Source organism: Microtus oregoni, unplaced genomic scaffold, assembly GCF_018167655.1.
Source record: "Microtus oregoni isolate MIOR12 unplaced genomic scaffold, Mior012 000029F_ref0000214, whole genome shotgun sequence".
Classification (NCBI taxonomy): Eukaryota; Metazoa; Chordata; class Mammalia; order Rodentia; family Cricetidae; genus Microtus; species Microtus oregoni.
In genome coordinates, this window is record NW_024543088.1 from 19,260,521 (window position 1) to 19,278,954 (window position 18,434).

Sequence of the window (18,434 nt, forward strand, 5' to 3'; positions counted from 1 at the left end):
TCAAGCAGGGTCTCACTGTGTACCCCAGTCTGGTCTTAAGTCACTCTGCTTCTGACGCTGTCTCCCAAGGGCCAGAATCACAAGCGCATGCCACCAGCTCTATAAACACCTTTTTTATTTTTCTTGTTTGAGACAGGGTCTTATGTAGGCCAGGCTGGCCTCAAACTCAACTATGTTGTGGAGGATGGCCTTGAATTTCTGTTTCTCTTGCCTACACTTCTGAAGTGCTCAAATCATAGGCATGCATAACTGTGCTTCTTTCTATGGTGCTGTGGAATCAAACCCAGGGTTTTCTGTATGCTAGGCACACACTCTGCTGAGTTACGCACCTGCGCGGTCGGCATAGGCTGTCTGTGCAGCTCTGGCTATGTCTGTAGAGCAGATTAGTCAGTGGGATAGCCTGAAGCACATGGTGATTTGACAGTCTGGAATGCAATGGAAACTTGCCTTCCAGTGGTTCTAACTGTTTGCCTTCTCGAGAGTTTGGGAAATCCATTGGCATCTCTCCTTATATTTCGTCTGACAGGGTCACCAGAACAGGAACACCTGGATGACAGCGATGTCATTGTCCTTACGTCTACATTATTTATGGGAAGTTTTTTTGGTTGAATGAAGGAGCCATAGCAAATGAAGCCCAGATTATGGCAGATGCCATAGAGCACATGGTATATCGAGTGGGCAGCAGTGTGGACATTACAGTGGCATACTAGAGAGACCAGAGGCACTTGGGGCAGATGCTGTCTGGGAAGGTGTGGAGGCTGATGGCCAGTCTTTTCTTCTGGATATGTTATTCTTTATACAAAGTCCTGGAAGAATTGTGTTCACTGAGTTAGCGAGGTCATCACACTCTCTGTTCACTTGGATATCCTAAGAAGAGACCGTTGAGAGGTAGTTATTAGCACTGAGAAATGATTGTTCTCATTTGCATACCCAGCCCTCAGAGAAGCTCTTTGGGGCATTTTCCTTTCTTGTGGACTAGGATCTCATGGCCCCCCTCCTCATTCTATCAAAATAGGGAAGGAAAGGAACTCAAGGAGGCATTGTGGTAATGTGAATAAGAATGACCCTCATAGGCTCATATATTTGAATGTGTGGTCCCCAGTTGATTGAATTGCTTGAGGAAGGATTAGGAAGTGTGGCCTTGTTGGAGGAGGTGTGTCACTGTGAGTGACAGGGGTAGGGGGCTGGGGTGGGGTTTGAGTTTTCAAACTCCCACACCATTCCCAGGAGCCCTCCCTGCCTCACACTTGTGGATCAGGATGTAAGCACTTGGCATCTGCTCCATCATCATGCCTACCCGCCTGCTGCCATGCTCCCTCCCATGATGGTTGTGCTAGTTTGATGTAATTGAGTAATTTCATAGGGAGTGGCACTATTAGGAGGTATGTTTTGTTGGAGTGGGCATGGCCTTTTTAGACGAAGTATGTCACTATGGGGTGGACCTTGAGGTTTCCTATGCTCAGGATACCGCCTAGTGTCTCAGAATACCTACCGCCTAGTGTCTCAGGATACCTACCGCCTGATGTCTCAGGATACCGCCTAGTGTCTCAGGATACCTACCGCCTAGTGTCTCCTAGATGCCTGCCTGCATGTCACCATGGTTTCCATGATGATGATAACGGACTGAACCTCTGCAATTGTAAGCCGCTACCCCAATTAAACATTTTCCTTTATTAGAGTTGCATGGTCATGGTATCTCTTCATAGCCATAGAAACCCTAACTAAATCCCGATGGTGGTGGCACACGCCTTTAATCCCAGCACTCGGGAGGCAGAGACAGGCGGATCTCTGTGAGTTCGAGGCCAGCCTGGTCTACAAGAGCTAGTGCCAGGACAGGCTCCAAAGCTACAGAGAAACCTTGTCTCAGAGGGAAAAAAAAAACATATTAAGACAATAGTCATGGACTCACCCTCTGTAACCACGAGTCTAAAATTAAATGTTTTCATTTATAAATTGCCTTAGTCGTGTTTTGTAAGAAGTAAGAAAGTAACTAAGACATGTATGTACTATTTCTTGATCTGGTTTAGTTACATGAATGTATGCTATTTGATTGCTGTCTTTAATTTATTCAATTCCTTTTTTGTTTTGTTTTATTTATTTGTGTTTTGAGACAAGGTCTCACATTATAGTCTGGCCTCAAGCTCACTCTATAGCTGATGCCAGCCTTGAAATTCTGAACTGCTCAGTTGTACCCCCACCAAGTTCTGGGATTCTATAATAAACAATTAAAGGAATGGCTTGGAAAGAACCAGTTACTGGAGTCTTTTCATGTAAGTACCTCTCTTTTGTTTTTCTAGATTTATTTTTACTTTGCTATTTTATGTACATGAGTTTTTTGATTGTATGTGTGTTTGTACACCACATGCATGTCCAGAAGAGGGCATTGGATCCCCTAGGATTGGGGTTATGGATGTGAGCCACCATGTGGGTGCTGGGAGTTGAACATGGGTCCTCTGCAAGAGCAAAGCGTGCTTTGAACTGCGGAGCTGTAGCTCCCATTTTCCTGAAAGCTCTTTCTACAGGTCTGTCATCACATTTCATATCTCAATTTTTAATGATTTTTGTTTGTTTTATGAGACAAGGTTTAAAACTTTTTAAAGTCTAAAATGAGGGGTTTGGAGGGCTGGAGAGATGGATGAGCAGTTAAGAGTGCTTGCCGTTTTGGCAGAGGACCTGGATTTGGTTCTCAACATTCACATGGCAGCTTTACAACTGGCAACTCCAGTTCTAAGAAATCTGGCACTCTCTTCTGGCCTCTTTGGGCACCAGGCAGGCAGGCAGGCAACGAACATACATATAAACAGGGGAAAAATCATACACATAAATAAAAATAGATAAATCTAAAAAAGAAGTATAAAATTTTTAATGAATCTGGGATGTCACTATGATGCCTGGACTTGTCTCAAGTAATCCCCCTGCCTCATCCAGTAGCCAGGATTAAAGGCACACTTCACCAAAAGCATCTTTTATCTCATTTTCATGGTGGGGGAAGGTGGGCATTTGCCTTCTTTTACATAATGTTAAAACTTTACTTGGTCTATAAGCACATCCCTCAAAGCCAGATAAAATCTAGGCTAGTCAGATTGGCTGGCAGCAGGCAGGCAGCAAAGGATTAAGTATGAGAATACTGAGGAAAATTGCAGCAGCACTTGGTATCCAAGTCTCCTGACAGTCAGAACACCCTTTATGTTTAAACATCCTTAAAGCTACAGTTAGGTTGTCTCTACTATATCAGAAATGAAGGCATCATGGATTTCCCCAATGCAGGTGCACTAATAAGAGTTTGTATCTTCAAAAGACTTGATGTTATTGGGCAGTGGTGGCGTATGCCTTGAAACCCAGCACTCAGGAGACAGAGGCAGGTGGATCTTCGTGAGTCTGAGGCCAGCCAGGACTACAGAGGGATTTCTAGGATAGCCAGGGCTACACAGAGAAACCCTGTCTTGGAAAAACCAAAATCAAATAAAACAAAACAAAACAAAACACCTGATGTCATCACAGCACCGCTGATGTCACCACAGGATCACTGATGTCATTACAGCACCGCTGATCTCATCACAGCACCATTGATGTCATCACAGCACCACTGATGTCATCACAGCACCATTGATGTCATCACAGCACCACTGATGTCATCACAACATCACTGATATCATCACAGCATCACTGATGTCATTGCACCACTGATGTCATCATAGCACCGCTGATGTCATCACAGCACCACTGATGTTATCGCAGCACCACTGATGTCATTGCAGCACTGCTGATGTCATCACAGCATCACTGATGTCATCACAGTATCACTGATGTCATTACGACACTGCTGATGCCATCACAGCACTGCTGATGTCATCACAACGCTGCTGATGTCATCACAGCGCCGCTGATGTCACCACAGCATCACCGACGTCATCACAGCATCACTGATGTCATCACAGCATCATCGACATTGACACAACCTCACTATTGTCACCACAGCATCACTGACATTGACACAACCTCACTATTGTCACCACAGCATCACTGACATTGACACAACCTCACTATTGTCACTACAGTATCACTTGCACGGAGGTCCTGACATGTCCACTTTTGTGAGCTTTTCTAGAGGATCCTGGTGAATTAGTCACTGTGTGAATTAGTCATGTGTGAAGAGATACCATGACCAAGGCAACTTACAAAGAAAAAAATTAATTGGGGCTCATGGTTCCAGAGGGTTAGAGTCCATGACCATCAGGTGGGGAGCATGGCAGCAGGCAGGCAGGACATTGAGCAGTAGCTAAAAGCGTACATATAATCTACAAGCAGGAGACAGGGAGAGAGAGGACATGCTAACTGGAAATGTTGTGGGTTTTTGAAACCTCAAAACCCACCCCAATGACACACCTCAGCCACACCTCCTAATCCTTACCAAACAGTTCCACCAGCTGGGGCCTAAGCATCCAAACACATGAGTGTACGGGGACCATTCTCATTCAACACCACATTCCATTTCTGCCCGCCCCTAGGCTCGTGGCCAGATCATAATGTGAAATGCATTTAGTCCAACTTCAAAAGTTCCCATAGTCTTTTAGTCTCAGGACTTTAAAATCCAGGTGTGGTAGTAGGCCTTTAATTCCGGGAGGTAGGTGCAAGCGGTTCTCTGTGAGTATGCACACAAGTATGTAAGATTAGCCTGGTCTATGTAGTAACCTCCAGGACAGTCAGAGCTACATAGAGAGTCCATCTCAAAATAAAATAAAACACTATTTAAAAGTCCAAATTCTTTCAGAGACTCAAGGCAATCTCTCAGTTGTAACCTCCTGTAACATAAAATTTTAAATTATAGACTTTTAACATACAATGGAACGAGTTGGAGTGGCTTAATGTCCCACAGGCCTGGTTTACCGTGTACCTGGGCAGGAATAGGACAGCTGACTCCACATTGTCCTCTAACATGGGCATGTCACTAGCTCTAGCTGACTCCACATTGTCCTCTAACATGGGGATGTCACTAGCTCTAGCTGACTCCACATTGTCCTCTAACATGGGGATGTCACTAGCTCTCAGATGTCTCCCCCACTGTCCTCTAACATGGGGATGTCACTAGCTCTCAGATGTCTCCCCCACTGTCCTCTAACATGGGGATGTCACTAGCTCTAGCTGTCTCCCCCACTGTACTCTAACATGGGGATGTCACTAGCTCTCAGATCTCCTGGCAGATCACAGGAGGCTCAAAAGAAGCTCTTACAGAGAGGTCCAGCAGTTCCAGGGCAGATGATCTGTTGTTCCGGATGGACTTAAGGAGACTGACATATCCTTCACTTCGAATGGGATTCTTGGAAATCTAAGAAAGATGAATATACCAGGATACTAGAGCCTTTTATGGGGACTCATGCCCATAACCCCAGTGCTCAGGAGGTAGAAGCAGGAGGATTAGTTCAAGACTACTTACCAAGTTAAGAGCCCACTAAGGGTTGAAGAGATGGCTTGGTGGCTAAGAACACTGGCTTCTTTTCCAGAGAACCTGAGTTCAATTCCTACCACCCACTCTAGTCTCAGGGGATCTGATACCCTCTTCTGGCCCCTGAAGGGCACCAGACATATATGTGGTACACAGATATATATATATATATATATATATATATATATATATATATATATGTAAAACACTCAAGCATAAATAAATCTTAAAAAATTTAAAACAAAACACAAAAACCAAGGTCTTGAGAGGCAGCTTAGCAGTTAAGACACTTGCTTCTCTTAAAGAGGATCCAATTCAGTACCAAGCAGCCTCGTGGGATAGCTCACAACTACTTGTAAATCCAGTTCCCAGGTCTGGTGCCCTGTTACTTCTATTTACCCAGGCACACATAAAAAACAAAAGCCAACAAATTACCTTAAAACAACAACAATAAAAAGAATGTTCTTAGTAGACCATGCTTCTGATTGACAATAATCACCAAGTACTGGGAGGGCTGGTGAACTAGATCAATAGGACCTATGGAAGGGAAGTGCGAAGAGGGTGGATCCAGCAGTGAACTCTGTAGATATTGGGGTGAGAAAATAGTCTGTGGGCCCCAACCCCCTGAAAAGAGGTTGTTCATCCAGGTGGGATTCTGAGACTCACTGTGTCTTGGGGATTGTCTAACAGGTAGCTGGAAACATGAACTTAAAATTGGTCTTGGTTTCTATGTCACAGGAGGTGGAATTGCTAATGACTGGGAAACTAGGGGCCAGGCAGAGCCAGGCACACTCCAACTCCCATGCTGAGATGAACACCCCCTCCCCAGTCTCCTCCCCCATACACATTGGTACAGCAGAGAACTGCTCACCTCACCTGGCTCCTTCCCTTCTGTTTTTGCTATCACCCTGTCTAGTGCCCCACTCATCACCTGCAAACCTCTGGACACAAAAACCTCAGGCATGTCTCAACTATGGCCAGTCAGCACCCCTGAGCTGACCCTGGGTTTCACTGGGGACAGCGGAGGCACAGGGGAGAGAATGAGAGTAAGCTGAGGGATGCGTGGCTGCCTTCCCCACCGTGGAACTCCTGTGAGCAGGACAAAGAACCGCAGGGAGTTGCCAGGGCCACTGGGAAAAGGGTGGAAAGGAGGAGTCAGAGGTGAGTGTGGTCACAGGAAGCTAGGAGGTCCCCTCCCAGAGATGCCCATGTGCTGTCTCTGCAGTGAAGGGGCTGGTGGAAGAAAGGGCTGTACGAAGAGACACAGGGTCAGTCTGTGCTGGAGCCTCCCCGACCAGGCTCAGACTTACAATAAGAAAACGAAGTGTCTGGTTGACTTGCAGTCCCAGTCCCAACCTCAGGGCCCCTGCCATGGAGATTCGGTTGTTTCTGCAGCAAGAGAAACATATGTGTCAGAGTTAATCAGCAAAGGAGCCCACTAATACATGGATGGATAGATGAAATGTAGTGTGTATCTACAATAGAGTCTATTCAGCCATAAAGAAAGAAATACTGTGTCATCTGAAGCAAATGGATGGACCAGGAGGGCATTATGTTAAGTGAAACAAGCCAGACAGAAAGCCTACACAAACACTAATAACAACAACAACAACAACCTGGAAAGTATATTAGTAATTACTAGAGATCAGGACAGATATGAAGAGGAGAAAAGGAAAATAAAATAAAAGGGAGGCTGGATGGGGTCAGCACATCTGCAGGCACGTGAGGAAGCATCCCAGCTAACCCCATCTGCATCACAGATTTCCAGTTTGCAGGACTCAGTGCCTCGGAGCCCCTGCCTGAGCTGCTTCCCGCAGATTGGGTTTCACAGTGCAGCTCTCCTCTCAGGCCCAGGTCACGGGGGCGGGGGTATACTGCTGCCCCATGGGTGGCAAGCACACTTAGAGTGCCCCCAGTGGAGAGGAGGGGTGCCAGCTCCTAGGCTCTTTGAGCTTAGAAGATGCTCCTGTGTGTCTTGTGCCCGCTGGCAACCATACCCATTACCATAGCAATTTCTGACCTGAACCCCAGTCCTCCAAATTGTTGTCTCTGAAGCCAGGCCTACATACTTAATACTGACTTCTTTCTCTTTTTTTTTTTCTTCCTAAGATAGAGTCTTCTGAGCAGTCGTGGTACACACCTTTAAACCCAGCACTTGGGAGGCGGAGGCAGGCAGAGTTCTGAATTCAAGGCCAGTCTGGTCTACAGAGAGAGTTCCAGGATAGCTAGGGTTACATGGAGAAACCCTGTCTCAAGGAGAAAAAAAAAGACAGGCTAGCCTGTAACTCCTATATAGCTGAGGATGATTTTGAACTTTTGATTTTTCCTGCCTCTGCCTTCTAAGTGCTGGATTTACAGGTATGGAAAACATTGCGATTGAAGACTGGAAAAGTCACTGACTGCTATGGGTAGAGCTTACCAGGTAGTTCTTGAGGGTGCTGGAAAGAGGGTAATGCTGAAATGCCAGCAGCAATGAAGCCCTATATCACATCTCAGAAAGGAGCAAAGTTTTTATGGTTAATCGGAATATTTTGGCTAAAAATCTGTGTGCTGATCAGCTGGGGCTGAAGAATCAGCTGTGATTGTCAAAGAGGAGGTCAAGACCATTGCAGTGAAACCTGTGCTTATTGAGACAATAGGGTGCGGATTAGCTGGAGCTGAAGAATCAGCTGCAATTATAATAGACCAGCACCGAGACAAGACCTGTGCATCTCAGGGACAAAAGGGAAATATTCCCCAGGGTCAGCACCAGAAGCTGATCTGTTGGAGGAGGCCATTTGTCTGTTCCCAGCTGTCCAGACCTGAAATAATCACTCAGAAACTAGATTATTTGCAATACTGTTTGGCCAATAGCTTAAGTGTATTTCTGGCTTACTCTTATATCTTATATTAACCCATCTTGCTAATCTATATATTGCCATGTGGCTGTGGCTTACCAGCAAGATTCTGGCAAGTCTGTCTCTGGCAGAAGCTTCATGGCTTCTCTCCTCTCTGCCTTCTTTCTCCCAGCATTTAGTTTTCTCCGCCTAGCTCTAGTCTGCCCTATCACAGGCCAAGGCAGCTTCTTTATTCATTAACCAATAGAAGCAACACACACACACACACACACACACACACACAGAAGGACCTCCCACACCACTGTTCTAAGGAGGCTAGATTACATCTTGTGTAGATGGAAGCTGCCATGTAGAACTGGTTTTGAAAGCATGGAAGATGCATAGTCGAGAAGGTCATGGAGAGAAACTGAGGCATTGCTGCTTGTTGCGTTAGGGTGAGGCCCAAGGGACCACTGATGAAGGCGAGGTCTCAGTTGCAATAGAGATCCCAGAACTGGGATGTCCACCAAGATGCAGGTGTGGTGGGGAGTGGTAGGAAGACAGCTATGTGCTTCAGCTAGTGGGGTGCAGAGATGGGGCTACTAAAACCCTCTGGAGCCCCAAAGATGACAAGTCTCAAATGGTGGACACAACTACATGATTGAATTCACATGCCAGATTTTACTTTTGCTTAGGTGTGATTGTTTTTAATCCTCCAGTTCTTCCCACTTGGAATAAGAATGTTTAAGTATGCAGCTTGCTTTTGATTTTAGAAGAACCCAGTGACAGACTCTGGGTTTTTAAAGTTTTTTCTTTCTTTCTTTCTTTCTTTCTCTCTCTTTTTTTTTAATTAGGTTGAGTGCAAGAACCTGATGAGTTCAGAAAGAAACTGTCAGGTCCCTGAAGCTGGAGTTGCAAGCAGTTGGGGGCCATCTGATGTGGGAGCTGAAAACCAAACTCGGGTCCTCTGTAAGAGCAGTATATGTTCTGAATCCCCAAGCCATCTCTCCATCGCCAAGAAACTCCATTTTTAAAAAATATTTATTTATTATGTATATGGTAGTCTGCCTGCAAGGCCAGAAGAGGGCACCAGATCTACTTACAGATGGCTGTGAACCACCATGTGGTTGCTGAGAATTGAACTCAGGACCTCTGAAAGAGCAGCCAGTGCTCTTAACCTCTGAGCCATCGTCCCAGCTTCAAGACTGCACTTTTAAGGAGACTTTGGACTTTTTTTGTTTTGTTTTGTTTTTTGGTTGTTTTGTTTTCCAAGAAAGGGCTTCTCTCTGTATCTTTGGCTATCGTGAAACTCACTCTGTAGACCAGGTTGGCTTCAAACTCAGGGATCTGCCTGCCTGCCTTTGTCTCCTAAGTGCTGGGATCAAAAACATGTGCTACTACCACCCAGCTGAGACTTTGGACTTTCAAAAAGATCTTGGATGTTTAAAATCCTGGATTTTTTAAAAAAATATATATGTATATGAGCATTTTGCTTTATGTATGTAGATTCACCACATGTGTGCCTGTTGCCCACAGAAATCAGAAGAGGGCATCAGAGTCTCTGGAACTAGATTTGCGGTTTATTGTGAGATATTATGTAGGGGCTAGAAACCAAATCTGGGTCCTCTATAAGAGCAACAAATGCTCTTAACTACTGAGCCATCTCTCCTATCCTGAAGTGTTGGGATTTTAAGGCCTATATTTTACATTGTAAAATAAACATGAGGCCTTGGGGACCCGGGATGGGAAATTATGCCTTAACGTGTTTGTGTGTCAAGTTAACAAAGGATGGGTTGTGCCTGTCAGTTTTTATTGTCAGTTTGACACAGTCTAGAATTATCTGGACGTGCTCGCTTTGGCAGCACATATACTAAAGTTGGAACGATATAGAATTACCGGGAAGAGTCTCAATGAATAGGAATTATCTAGGTCAGGTTGGCCTACAACGTGTCTTTGGGGGTTGTCCTGGTTGCTAATCGATGTAGAAAGACTCACCCCGGATGTGGGTGGCACCACAAATAAACTGTGAAGACAGCGAGCAGCAGCGTGAAGAACGCTCTCGGCTCTTGGCTGTGAGTGTGATGTGTTCTTCCTGAGGTGCTTACGTCTAACCTGCATTGTAAGCTGGGTGAACCCTTCCTCTAAAGTAGCTTTTCGTCAGCATGTTTCATCACAGCAATAGAAGTGAAACAAGGAGTAAGACACCACTCGTGATATATGTGTATATGTGATGTGGGGCCATGAGCCCACAGCCCGCGGGCATGCTAGACACCACTCGTGATTTATGTGATGTGGGGCCATGAGCCCACAGCCCGCGGGCATGCTAGACACCACTCCTGATTTATGTGATGTGGGGCCATGAGCCCACAGCTTGCAGGCATGCGAGACAAGCACTGTACCAACTTAGTTACACCCCAGCCCCCAGCAACAGCCTTGAATGAGGGCAGAGCTCGCTGCAGCATTGAGGCTCTGGCCACACAGCAGGAGCAGTGTGAACAGCATCCAATCACTGTGTGGCCGAGAGTGGCACCCTCGTTCCTCACCTCATGTTCAGTTCTTCCAACACGTTGTTGGCCTTGAGGGCCTCGCCTATTGCAGAGGCTCCAGAGTCTCCAAAGCCATTATGAGAGATATCTAGCACTTTCAAGAATATATTTGCCTAGAACATAGAGAGCAAAGCCGTGAGTTCACATCTAATGGTGCAGAATGCCATAGGGCTAGGGCTCCAGCCTCAGCGCGCGGGAGAGCCCGAGCAATGCCGAAGACAGAGAGGTCCTGGGACAGAGTTAGCAGGAGCTCTCGGGCACCAGTGACCAAACAACCTGAAGAGCAGCAGAGGATGATGGGTAGGGTTACGGGCAATTCTCAGAGATGATCAGATCCACACCTATGGGGAAATTCCCAAGGCAGGTATCCTAGGGCGCAGAGACCTGGGGACAGGGCACCTACATGAAGCCTGCCCAAGAGACTGTGATTAGGGAAGGGTGAGTGTTCTGACCTGACCCTTTCTGGGGTGGGACCCCCACCTACCCACTGCAGTCAGCTCTATAAGAGGGCATGGCAGGGGCTGTGTTTCCAAGGTCATTGTCATTGGACAGTGACAATGCCTCATGATATCCTGGGAGAGCCTGAAACATCTATTTCCAGATCTATAGCCTTTCAGGGAAGCACTGATGGGGTTGTGCTGGCACACATCTCTGTGTGCTAATAATGTCACCAGGCTGCACAGATGTCCCCTACCAGCTGAATGTGATGTCTGGAGGAGGGCAGCTGACACTATCTACAGACCCCTAGAGACCCTTCAGGAAATAGACTGAGAGTCAGTGCAGAGTATTATCATTTCCTGGTGGTGGGAAAACAGGTCATCTCAGACGTACCATGTTAAGAACTGGCTCGGGGAAAACTTCCCTAAAGGAGAGGCAGGCTATGAGGACTGAGTGGGCGATGGTCTCATACCTCCAGGCCCTTGGCAAATGCAACGGCTCCTGGGCCTCGAAGGTGATTCCAACTGAGGTTAAGCTCTGTGAGTCCTGTGTTTTCTGCTAAGGCAGGTCCAAGGATCTCTCCTGAGGAGCACCAAGAGATTTTTATGACAAACAAAAATGTTATGTTCAAAAATGACCTGATGTTCACCATGTCCTGCAACTTCTGCTGGCAGGAAGGTGACAAAGTTCAGTGTATACCTGGACTACCTGCAAGGAACATGTGTGTGTGCACATGTATACACCAGCACAGGGTCTTCTCCTACAACACAGACAGGTCACTCTGTCATCCAGACTGGCCTTAAACTCCAGATTATCTTATTGTCACCTCCATTGTGTTGACAATACAAACAAGAGCCACCATGCTCAGCAAGGAATCCACATCTAATTGGGAAGAGATGAATTCAGAGTAACGAGATTGCAACTATTCTAATCTACAAACAAAAAGGGTAGAGATGCAGTGGTAGTTTTGATGAGGTCTGGAAGTAAGGACAGAGCAGGTGACCTAGAATCAAGGAATCCACATGCATGCGCATGTGATGGACATCAGGGATGCACACATGATGGACAGCAAGGATGCACACATGATGGACACAGGGATGCACACATGATGGACAACAGGGATGCACACATGATGGACATCAGGGATGCACACATGATGGACACAGTGATGCACACATGATGGACATCAGGGATGCACACATGATGGACAGCAGGGATGCAGACATGATGGACAACAGGGATGCAGACATGATGGACAGCAGGGATGCAGACATGATGGACAGCAGGGATGCAGACATGATGGAGAACAGGGATGCACACATGATGAACAACAGGGATGCACACATGATGGACACAGGGATGCACACATGATGGACAACAGGGATGCACACATGATGGACAACAGGGATGCACACATGATGGAGAACAGGGATGCACACATGATGGACAACAGGGATGCACACATGATGAACAACAGGGATGCACACATGATGGACACAGGGATGCACACATGATGGACAGCAGGGATGCACACATGATGGACAACAGGGATGCACACATGATGGACAGCAGGGATGCACACATGATGGACATCAGGGATGCACACATGATGGACATCAGGGATACACACATGATGGACAGCAGGGATGCACACATGATGGAAAAGAGAATGCACACGAAGTGAAACTGGGTTGATGCTGAAGCTGGTGGAGAGGCAGCAGGAATCAGGTGGGCACTTGTGAGTCTGTAAACGCTAAGCCGAGTACACAGGTGCTGTTGTATGTATGGCTGAGCAGCTCCTGTAAGAGCTATGCGGCTGGACGAATGTTCCAGCAAGATTCCTATTGGCTGTGGGCACCTGCAGAGACAGAGCCCTCTAAGTCTGGTGTAGCTATGGCAGAAAAGAAGAATGAGCAGTAGCAAAAGGAAGAGGGTGGAGCCCTGAGAAAAGCTGAGGCAGGGGGACCCTTATGTCAAGGCCAGTCTGGACAAAGTAGTGAATTCCAAGCCACCCTGAACTGCATAGTGAGACCTGGCCTCAAAAACCAAACCAAACTGAACTAAATCAAACCAAGGAAATAGATGGTGTGTGTGTGTGTGTGTGTGTGTGTGTGTGTGTCCCAAGCCTGAGTGCTCCCAGCCTCCTGCTTGGCTAGAACATGCAGCAGCAGGCATATTAGCCCTGAAGAGAATCCTGTGCCACAACTAAGGTTTGGGCATTGTCTCTTGTCCAGGACTGGTTCTGATAACCGGCTCATCACCGTCTTGCAAGGCACACACCTGCAGCGAGTTCTCCACTGCCATAGATCATGCATGACTGAAATTCAAGCCCCTCCGCCCCTCAGGAACAAACTGCAGTCCCCTCTTGGAGAAACAAAACTGACTGAATCTGCCCTTCTCCCTTGCACACCTTCACAGGGCTTCAGATCCATCCCCTCCTATTCATTGCCTCTTTGCCACTTGTCTGTCAGAGTCTGTACTTATATGATAGCCCACCCCCAAGGTCCTTGCTGCTTTACTGGGCTGGAGAGATGACAGCCTGGCTGTTCTGGCGGAGGATCCCTATTTGACTCCCAGCACCCACATGGCAGCCCACAGCCGACTGTAACTTCAGTTCCATGCATCTGATGCAGTTCCGTGGATCTGATGCAGGTATCTTCTGTCCTATGGGCATGCAGCACATAGTGCACAGACATGCATGCAGGCAGGCAAACACTCATACACGTGATAAAAAGTTTGGCCTCCAAGACTGGCATGTGGCAGATAACAATATCTAAAAGTCTTAGGCTACAGGGGTCCCTTGAGGGAACTGTATGACCCTAGTCTCTTCCTTTTGCCTCTTTGTTTCCGGATCATGAGTTAAGCGGCCTTTTTCTAATGTTTTCTCAGTCACAGGCCCATCAAAAGCTGAAATCTCCAAAACTATGAGCCCAAATACATTGTTTCCCTTGGGAAGATGGTTATCTGAGGTATTGGTTATAGTAACAGCAAGTTAAATTCTCAAGTCCAAAAACACAGCTACAGTTTGTCGAAGTCTGAAATGAGCGTCTCCTTTAGTTCCATGGACTTTCCACAATACTTTTCTTCGAAGACAGTTGACTTTAGCAGTTAAACTCCAGCACCGAGGTTAGTGCCAATGTGCTCAATTTTCTAAGACAGTCCAGAAATTCCAGAACCCCTGATTAGACAGCTGTCCTGGGACAACGACGATGCCCACTACAGTGCAGACACATGGGCATCTAAGAATTTGCATCAGGTTCTGCTCCAGTGCCTGAGCAGCTAAGGGCACCAGCTGCTCTTCCAGAGAAGCTGAGTTCAGTTCCCAGCACCTACACTGGGCGGATCATAGCCCTCTGTAAGTCCTGCTGCAGAGGACAGGATGTGATCTTCTAGCCACACAGGTACCCGCACACATGTGACACACACTCACTCACATTCACATAAGTAGAAGTAAATGTTTAAAGAGAAGAATTTGCTTCAGCCAATTCAGGAGATAGAAACCCCTAAAGCCAGGCCCAGGTGACCCTTCCATGCTGCTGGACTGCCCCCAAGTTTCTGGGCTCAATTGGTCTTCCAAGTAGTTATACCTAGCTTCATTTGTATAACTAACTGGCACATTTAGAGATGAGTGGCATAGGTATTCATATTCCTGGCAAAGCATCCAGCCCATTCAAAGGCCCTGGGGAGACAACAACCGGTTTAAGTAGCCTATCCATGTCTTTCATAGTACTTAGTTTCCCCCCACCTCTGCAGTACCGGTGACTGAATCCAAGACCTCACACACACTAGACAAGCACCTTACCATCGAGTTACATCACAGCCCTTTTACAAAAACACTTGGAATGAAAGCTTCATACCTCCAGCTGTGACCTGAGGGCCACATAGTCCTGCTTCCCTTCCAAACCACAGCCTGGTCATTCTCCCCTGATCACCCGTCCAACTACACGGGTGTCTCCCAACCTAGGAAACAGGCCTGCATGCTCACAGTTCATCAGCTTCCTGATCAGGCCATGGCTGACTCCCTTCCACCCCACACACAGATTTCAGTTTAAACACCCAACCCTCTACAGCAGGTGGTCCGTTCTTTCCTGGGGCCATACATTGCTTCTCTTGGAAGGCCACGAATTCCCGAGAATGCTTTTGTTAGTGTATGTTCCCTGAAGTCAGTAACTTTGTTTTGTTCATCGATCCCCACCCGAGGGCAGTGAGACATGCCTGGAATGAATTGAGAATTCTGTGTGGTTGGAGAGATATTTCTGGCAGAAGCTGGGTATGGCCCTCCATTCCCCTCCCTGCCATCAGTGTCCAGTGAGTACTCGTGACCCATGACTGCCCAGACCAAGTATTACCTGCCAGGTCGTTGAGCTGATTATAGCTGAGATCTAGGGATCTCAGGCCCGTGTGGAGCAGCAGAAGAGAAGCGAGGTGTTGGGCAGCCTTTTCCTCCAGCCCGTTTCCTCCCAGTTGCATCTTCTGCACAGCAGGGTTTAAGGCCAGGGCAGTGCAGAGAGCCCGGAGCCCTGCAGCTCCAATCTGGTTCTCGGACAGGTCCACATCTGAAGGCAGCACCACTGCTTGGTCGGTAGGAACCGTGGCTGGGAGCCACCCTCCTGCATTCCCTGCATCTCATAAACCTCCAGCCCAAGGAAGAGAAGGGCCTCTGCCATCTGATTACCCAGGGATGGCATGGTGCTGGCTTTGCCACCTATTGGCTGGGTCACCTTGGGTTCCCCCATCCCATGATTGTCTGTGAAGAATGCTGTGGTAGAGAGTCAGCTACCCTGTTGATGACTGGCATCTTGAAACAATGTAACCTCCTCAAAAGCCCTGACCTACTCTAGGGAGTAACACACACTACCAGTGTGTGCTCAGTGTTCCCCTGGGTCCAGTTCTGTCATTGCCTTTGATGTTGTCCACAGCCCAGAGAGCTGAGTGGCACTGCTGTGGTCATTTTTTTAGATGGAGAACAGGCCCAGCAGGGTTGTGCTGCTTGCCTGGGTCAGCTCCTGCTTCATCAGCAGAGCTGTCGTCTGCAAGCAGCCTCGCCCGTCTCCTGCCTTGCCCTTACAGTTCTCAGTAGACGGAGACCCTGTTTCTCTGTGCCTCTTCCATCCTGCACTCAGGCACCGGGAGTCTATCATGTGCATGGGTGAGGTGCCCAGCGGGGGAGAGGAGAGTGATAGCCGTGGGATGGGTCAGGCAGAGTGACATTCAGCATTGGCTACACCAATGAGGAAACTCCCAGAAAGTCAAACTCATCCCGCAAGCCTCACCCTGTGATGAGGACCCTCCTTATCCCTTAGCAACACTGCAAGTAAAAAGGCCTGGTGAGGGAACTGTTAGTATTCGGGTATCTGAATTGGTCTGACCTTGGGGTATATGTCCTCAGCAAAGCCACTAACCCTGCCCACCTCCCATCTCTCTTTCCCTCTCTGTCTCTGTCTGTCTGTCTCTGTCTCTCTCTTCTACCACTTCTGTCCCCAGTGGCCAGTCTCCCCCAATCTCTTCCCCCCCTTTTCCCATTAACTTTCCCCCAATAAAAAAATATCTCCACCTGAATTCTGTTGCATGACATCTTTTTCTAAATTACAATAGGAGCCACTTCCCTGAAGAAAGAGCGCCCCCAAGCATGCCTGCTATTCAGAAACTCAGCACCTACCAGAGATAACGCTGTTCTTACACAGGACATCGGCCAGAGCCTCTGCCCCAGCCCCGCAGAGCCCATTATCCCGAAGATCCAGGCGCTTGATGTAGAGATTAGAAGTCAACGTGGAAGCCAGAGCCCGGACACCCTGGAAGAGAGCAGAGAGGTACCCGAGGGGCAGAGGGACACAGGACCCTGCCATCTCCTGCAGGGATGTCTACAGGTCCAGCCCTCACCCCACCACAGCCTCCATTCTGTGCCGCGGGCAGGGGAGATGGGATGCATGGCACAGAGGAAGGCTGGGAGCTTGTGAGATGGACTCAAGGACAAAATGGCCACTGTCTCCCGCATCCTTCCTGCCAAACCTGGTTCTAGCGTCCCTCAACAGATACCTGGGGCCCCAGGCCACGGTGCCGAAGGCTCAATTCAGAGGCACTCCCTTGGCACAGAAGACGAGAAGCCGGCACAACACTATGGGCCTGGCAAGACTCCAGATAGAGGGTAGCCATGACCTGTTCTTCAAGCCCATGGGTGCCTAACAGTAGACAGGGGGACAAAAGAGGAACTCTACATCGGCACAGCCCTATCACCTTTCCTGCCCTGTCAGTGGTTACCACACTCATAGTTCAGATGAGGACATCATGGCTAAGAAAGAAAGAAAGAAAGAAAGAAAGAAAGAAAGAAAGAAAGAGAAAGTTACAGACCTAGTCAGAACCAATGGGAGCCTAACACTGAGGTGTATGCTGGCCCTATCCCATTGTATTCAGGTATCAAAGATCACATTCCCCGCCCCCCCAAAAGCTGGTCTCCAACTGGTTAGCTGAGGAGAGCCTCGAACTCAAGGCTTCAAGCATGGTAGGCAAGCACTATACCAACTGAGCTACATTTTCAGCCCATAGGTCATGTCTACAAACACCTTATGGTGTTTAATAATTCTAAAATAATTCTAGACAAATTTAATACATCCATTAAAATTTTTCTATAGATTGGAAAGGCCAGCCCTGAACCCTTCCAGGTGGAACACACTGTCAGGGTGTTTGATTTACAGGTTATTTTGCAAGACAGTTCTAAGCACTGGGCCTCCTCGAGCCTCCAAGAAGGCAAGGGACTTGTCAGCTGCTGATAATGGAGGATGCGGCGCCACTGAAGGGTGTGGTCCCGCGCCAGTCGGACCCGCACCACCCTTGCGGGAGAAGTCCGACCAGGACCCCACGCGGAGGATTAGGCACCTTCTGCTTCCAGAGCAAAGTGTGAATCTGCGGTGCAGAAATTCTTGGCCTCTAGGGCCTCTGCCTGACTCGCAGTGGCCGCTGCTTCTCTCTCTTGATCTTCATTCTTCGTAGACTCCTTGTCGGAACCCTTCATGTTTACGCTCAATTCCCAGTCGGGGCGCAGAGATTGAGAGCGCACAGCTCACTAGCTGGAACTCTTCCCAGGGATGTGGGCGGTCCCTCTGACTTCATTGACCAATCGAAGTTGATTTATGGGCAACAGGTGGTCACTGGGGCCAGTAATGATGCTCCCCTCCCACCCCGCGGTCTCCCGGG

General features: G+C 47.9%; 1 protein-coding gene across 2 annotated transcripts; it reads right to left on the reverse strand.

Moving 5' to 3' along the window:
* Positions 1-628: 628 nt before the first annotated feature.
* On the reverse strand, positions 629-18,252 carry Lrrc74b (leucine rich repeat containing 74B). Of its 2 annotated transcripts, XM_041678329.1 has the most exons (9): positions 18,117-18,252; positions 17,280-17,422; positions 16,903-17,035; positions 15,593-15,799; positions 11,716-11,825; positions 10,803-10,918; positions 6,754-6,832; positions 5,231-5,326; positions 629-867 (listed from the first exon to the last, which is right to left on the reverse strand). In XM_041678329.1, exons 1-9 carry the CDS (start codon positions 18,250-18,252, stop codon positions 694-696), a joined length of 1,194 nt encoding a protein of 397 aa, XP_041534263.1. In that variant the 3' UTR covers positions 629-693. The 2 variants fall into 2 exon arrangements, with proteins under 2 accessions (XP_041534263.1, XP_041534264.1); XM_041678330.1 differs by lacking the exon at positions 5,231-5,326.
* Between the last annotated feature and the right edge of the window lie 182 nt (positions 18,253-18,434).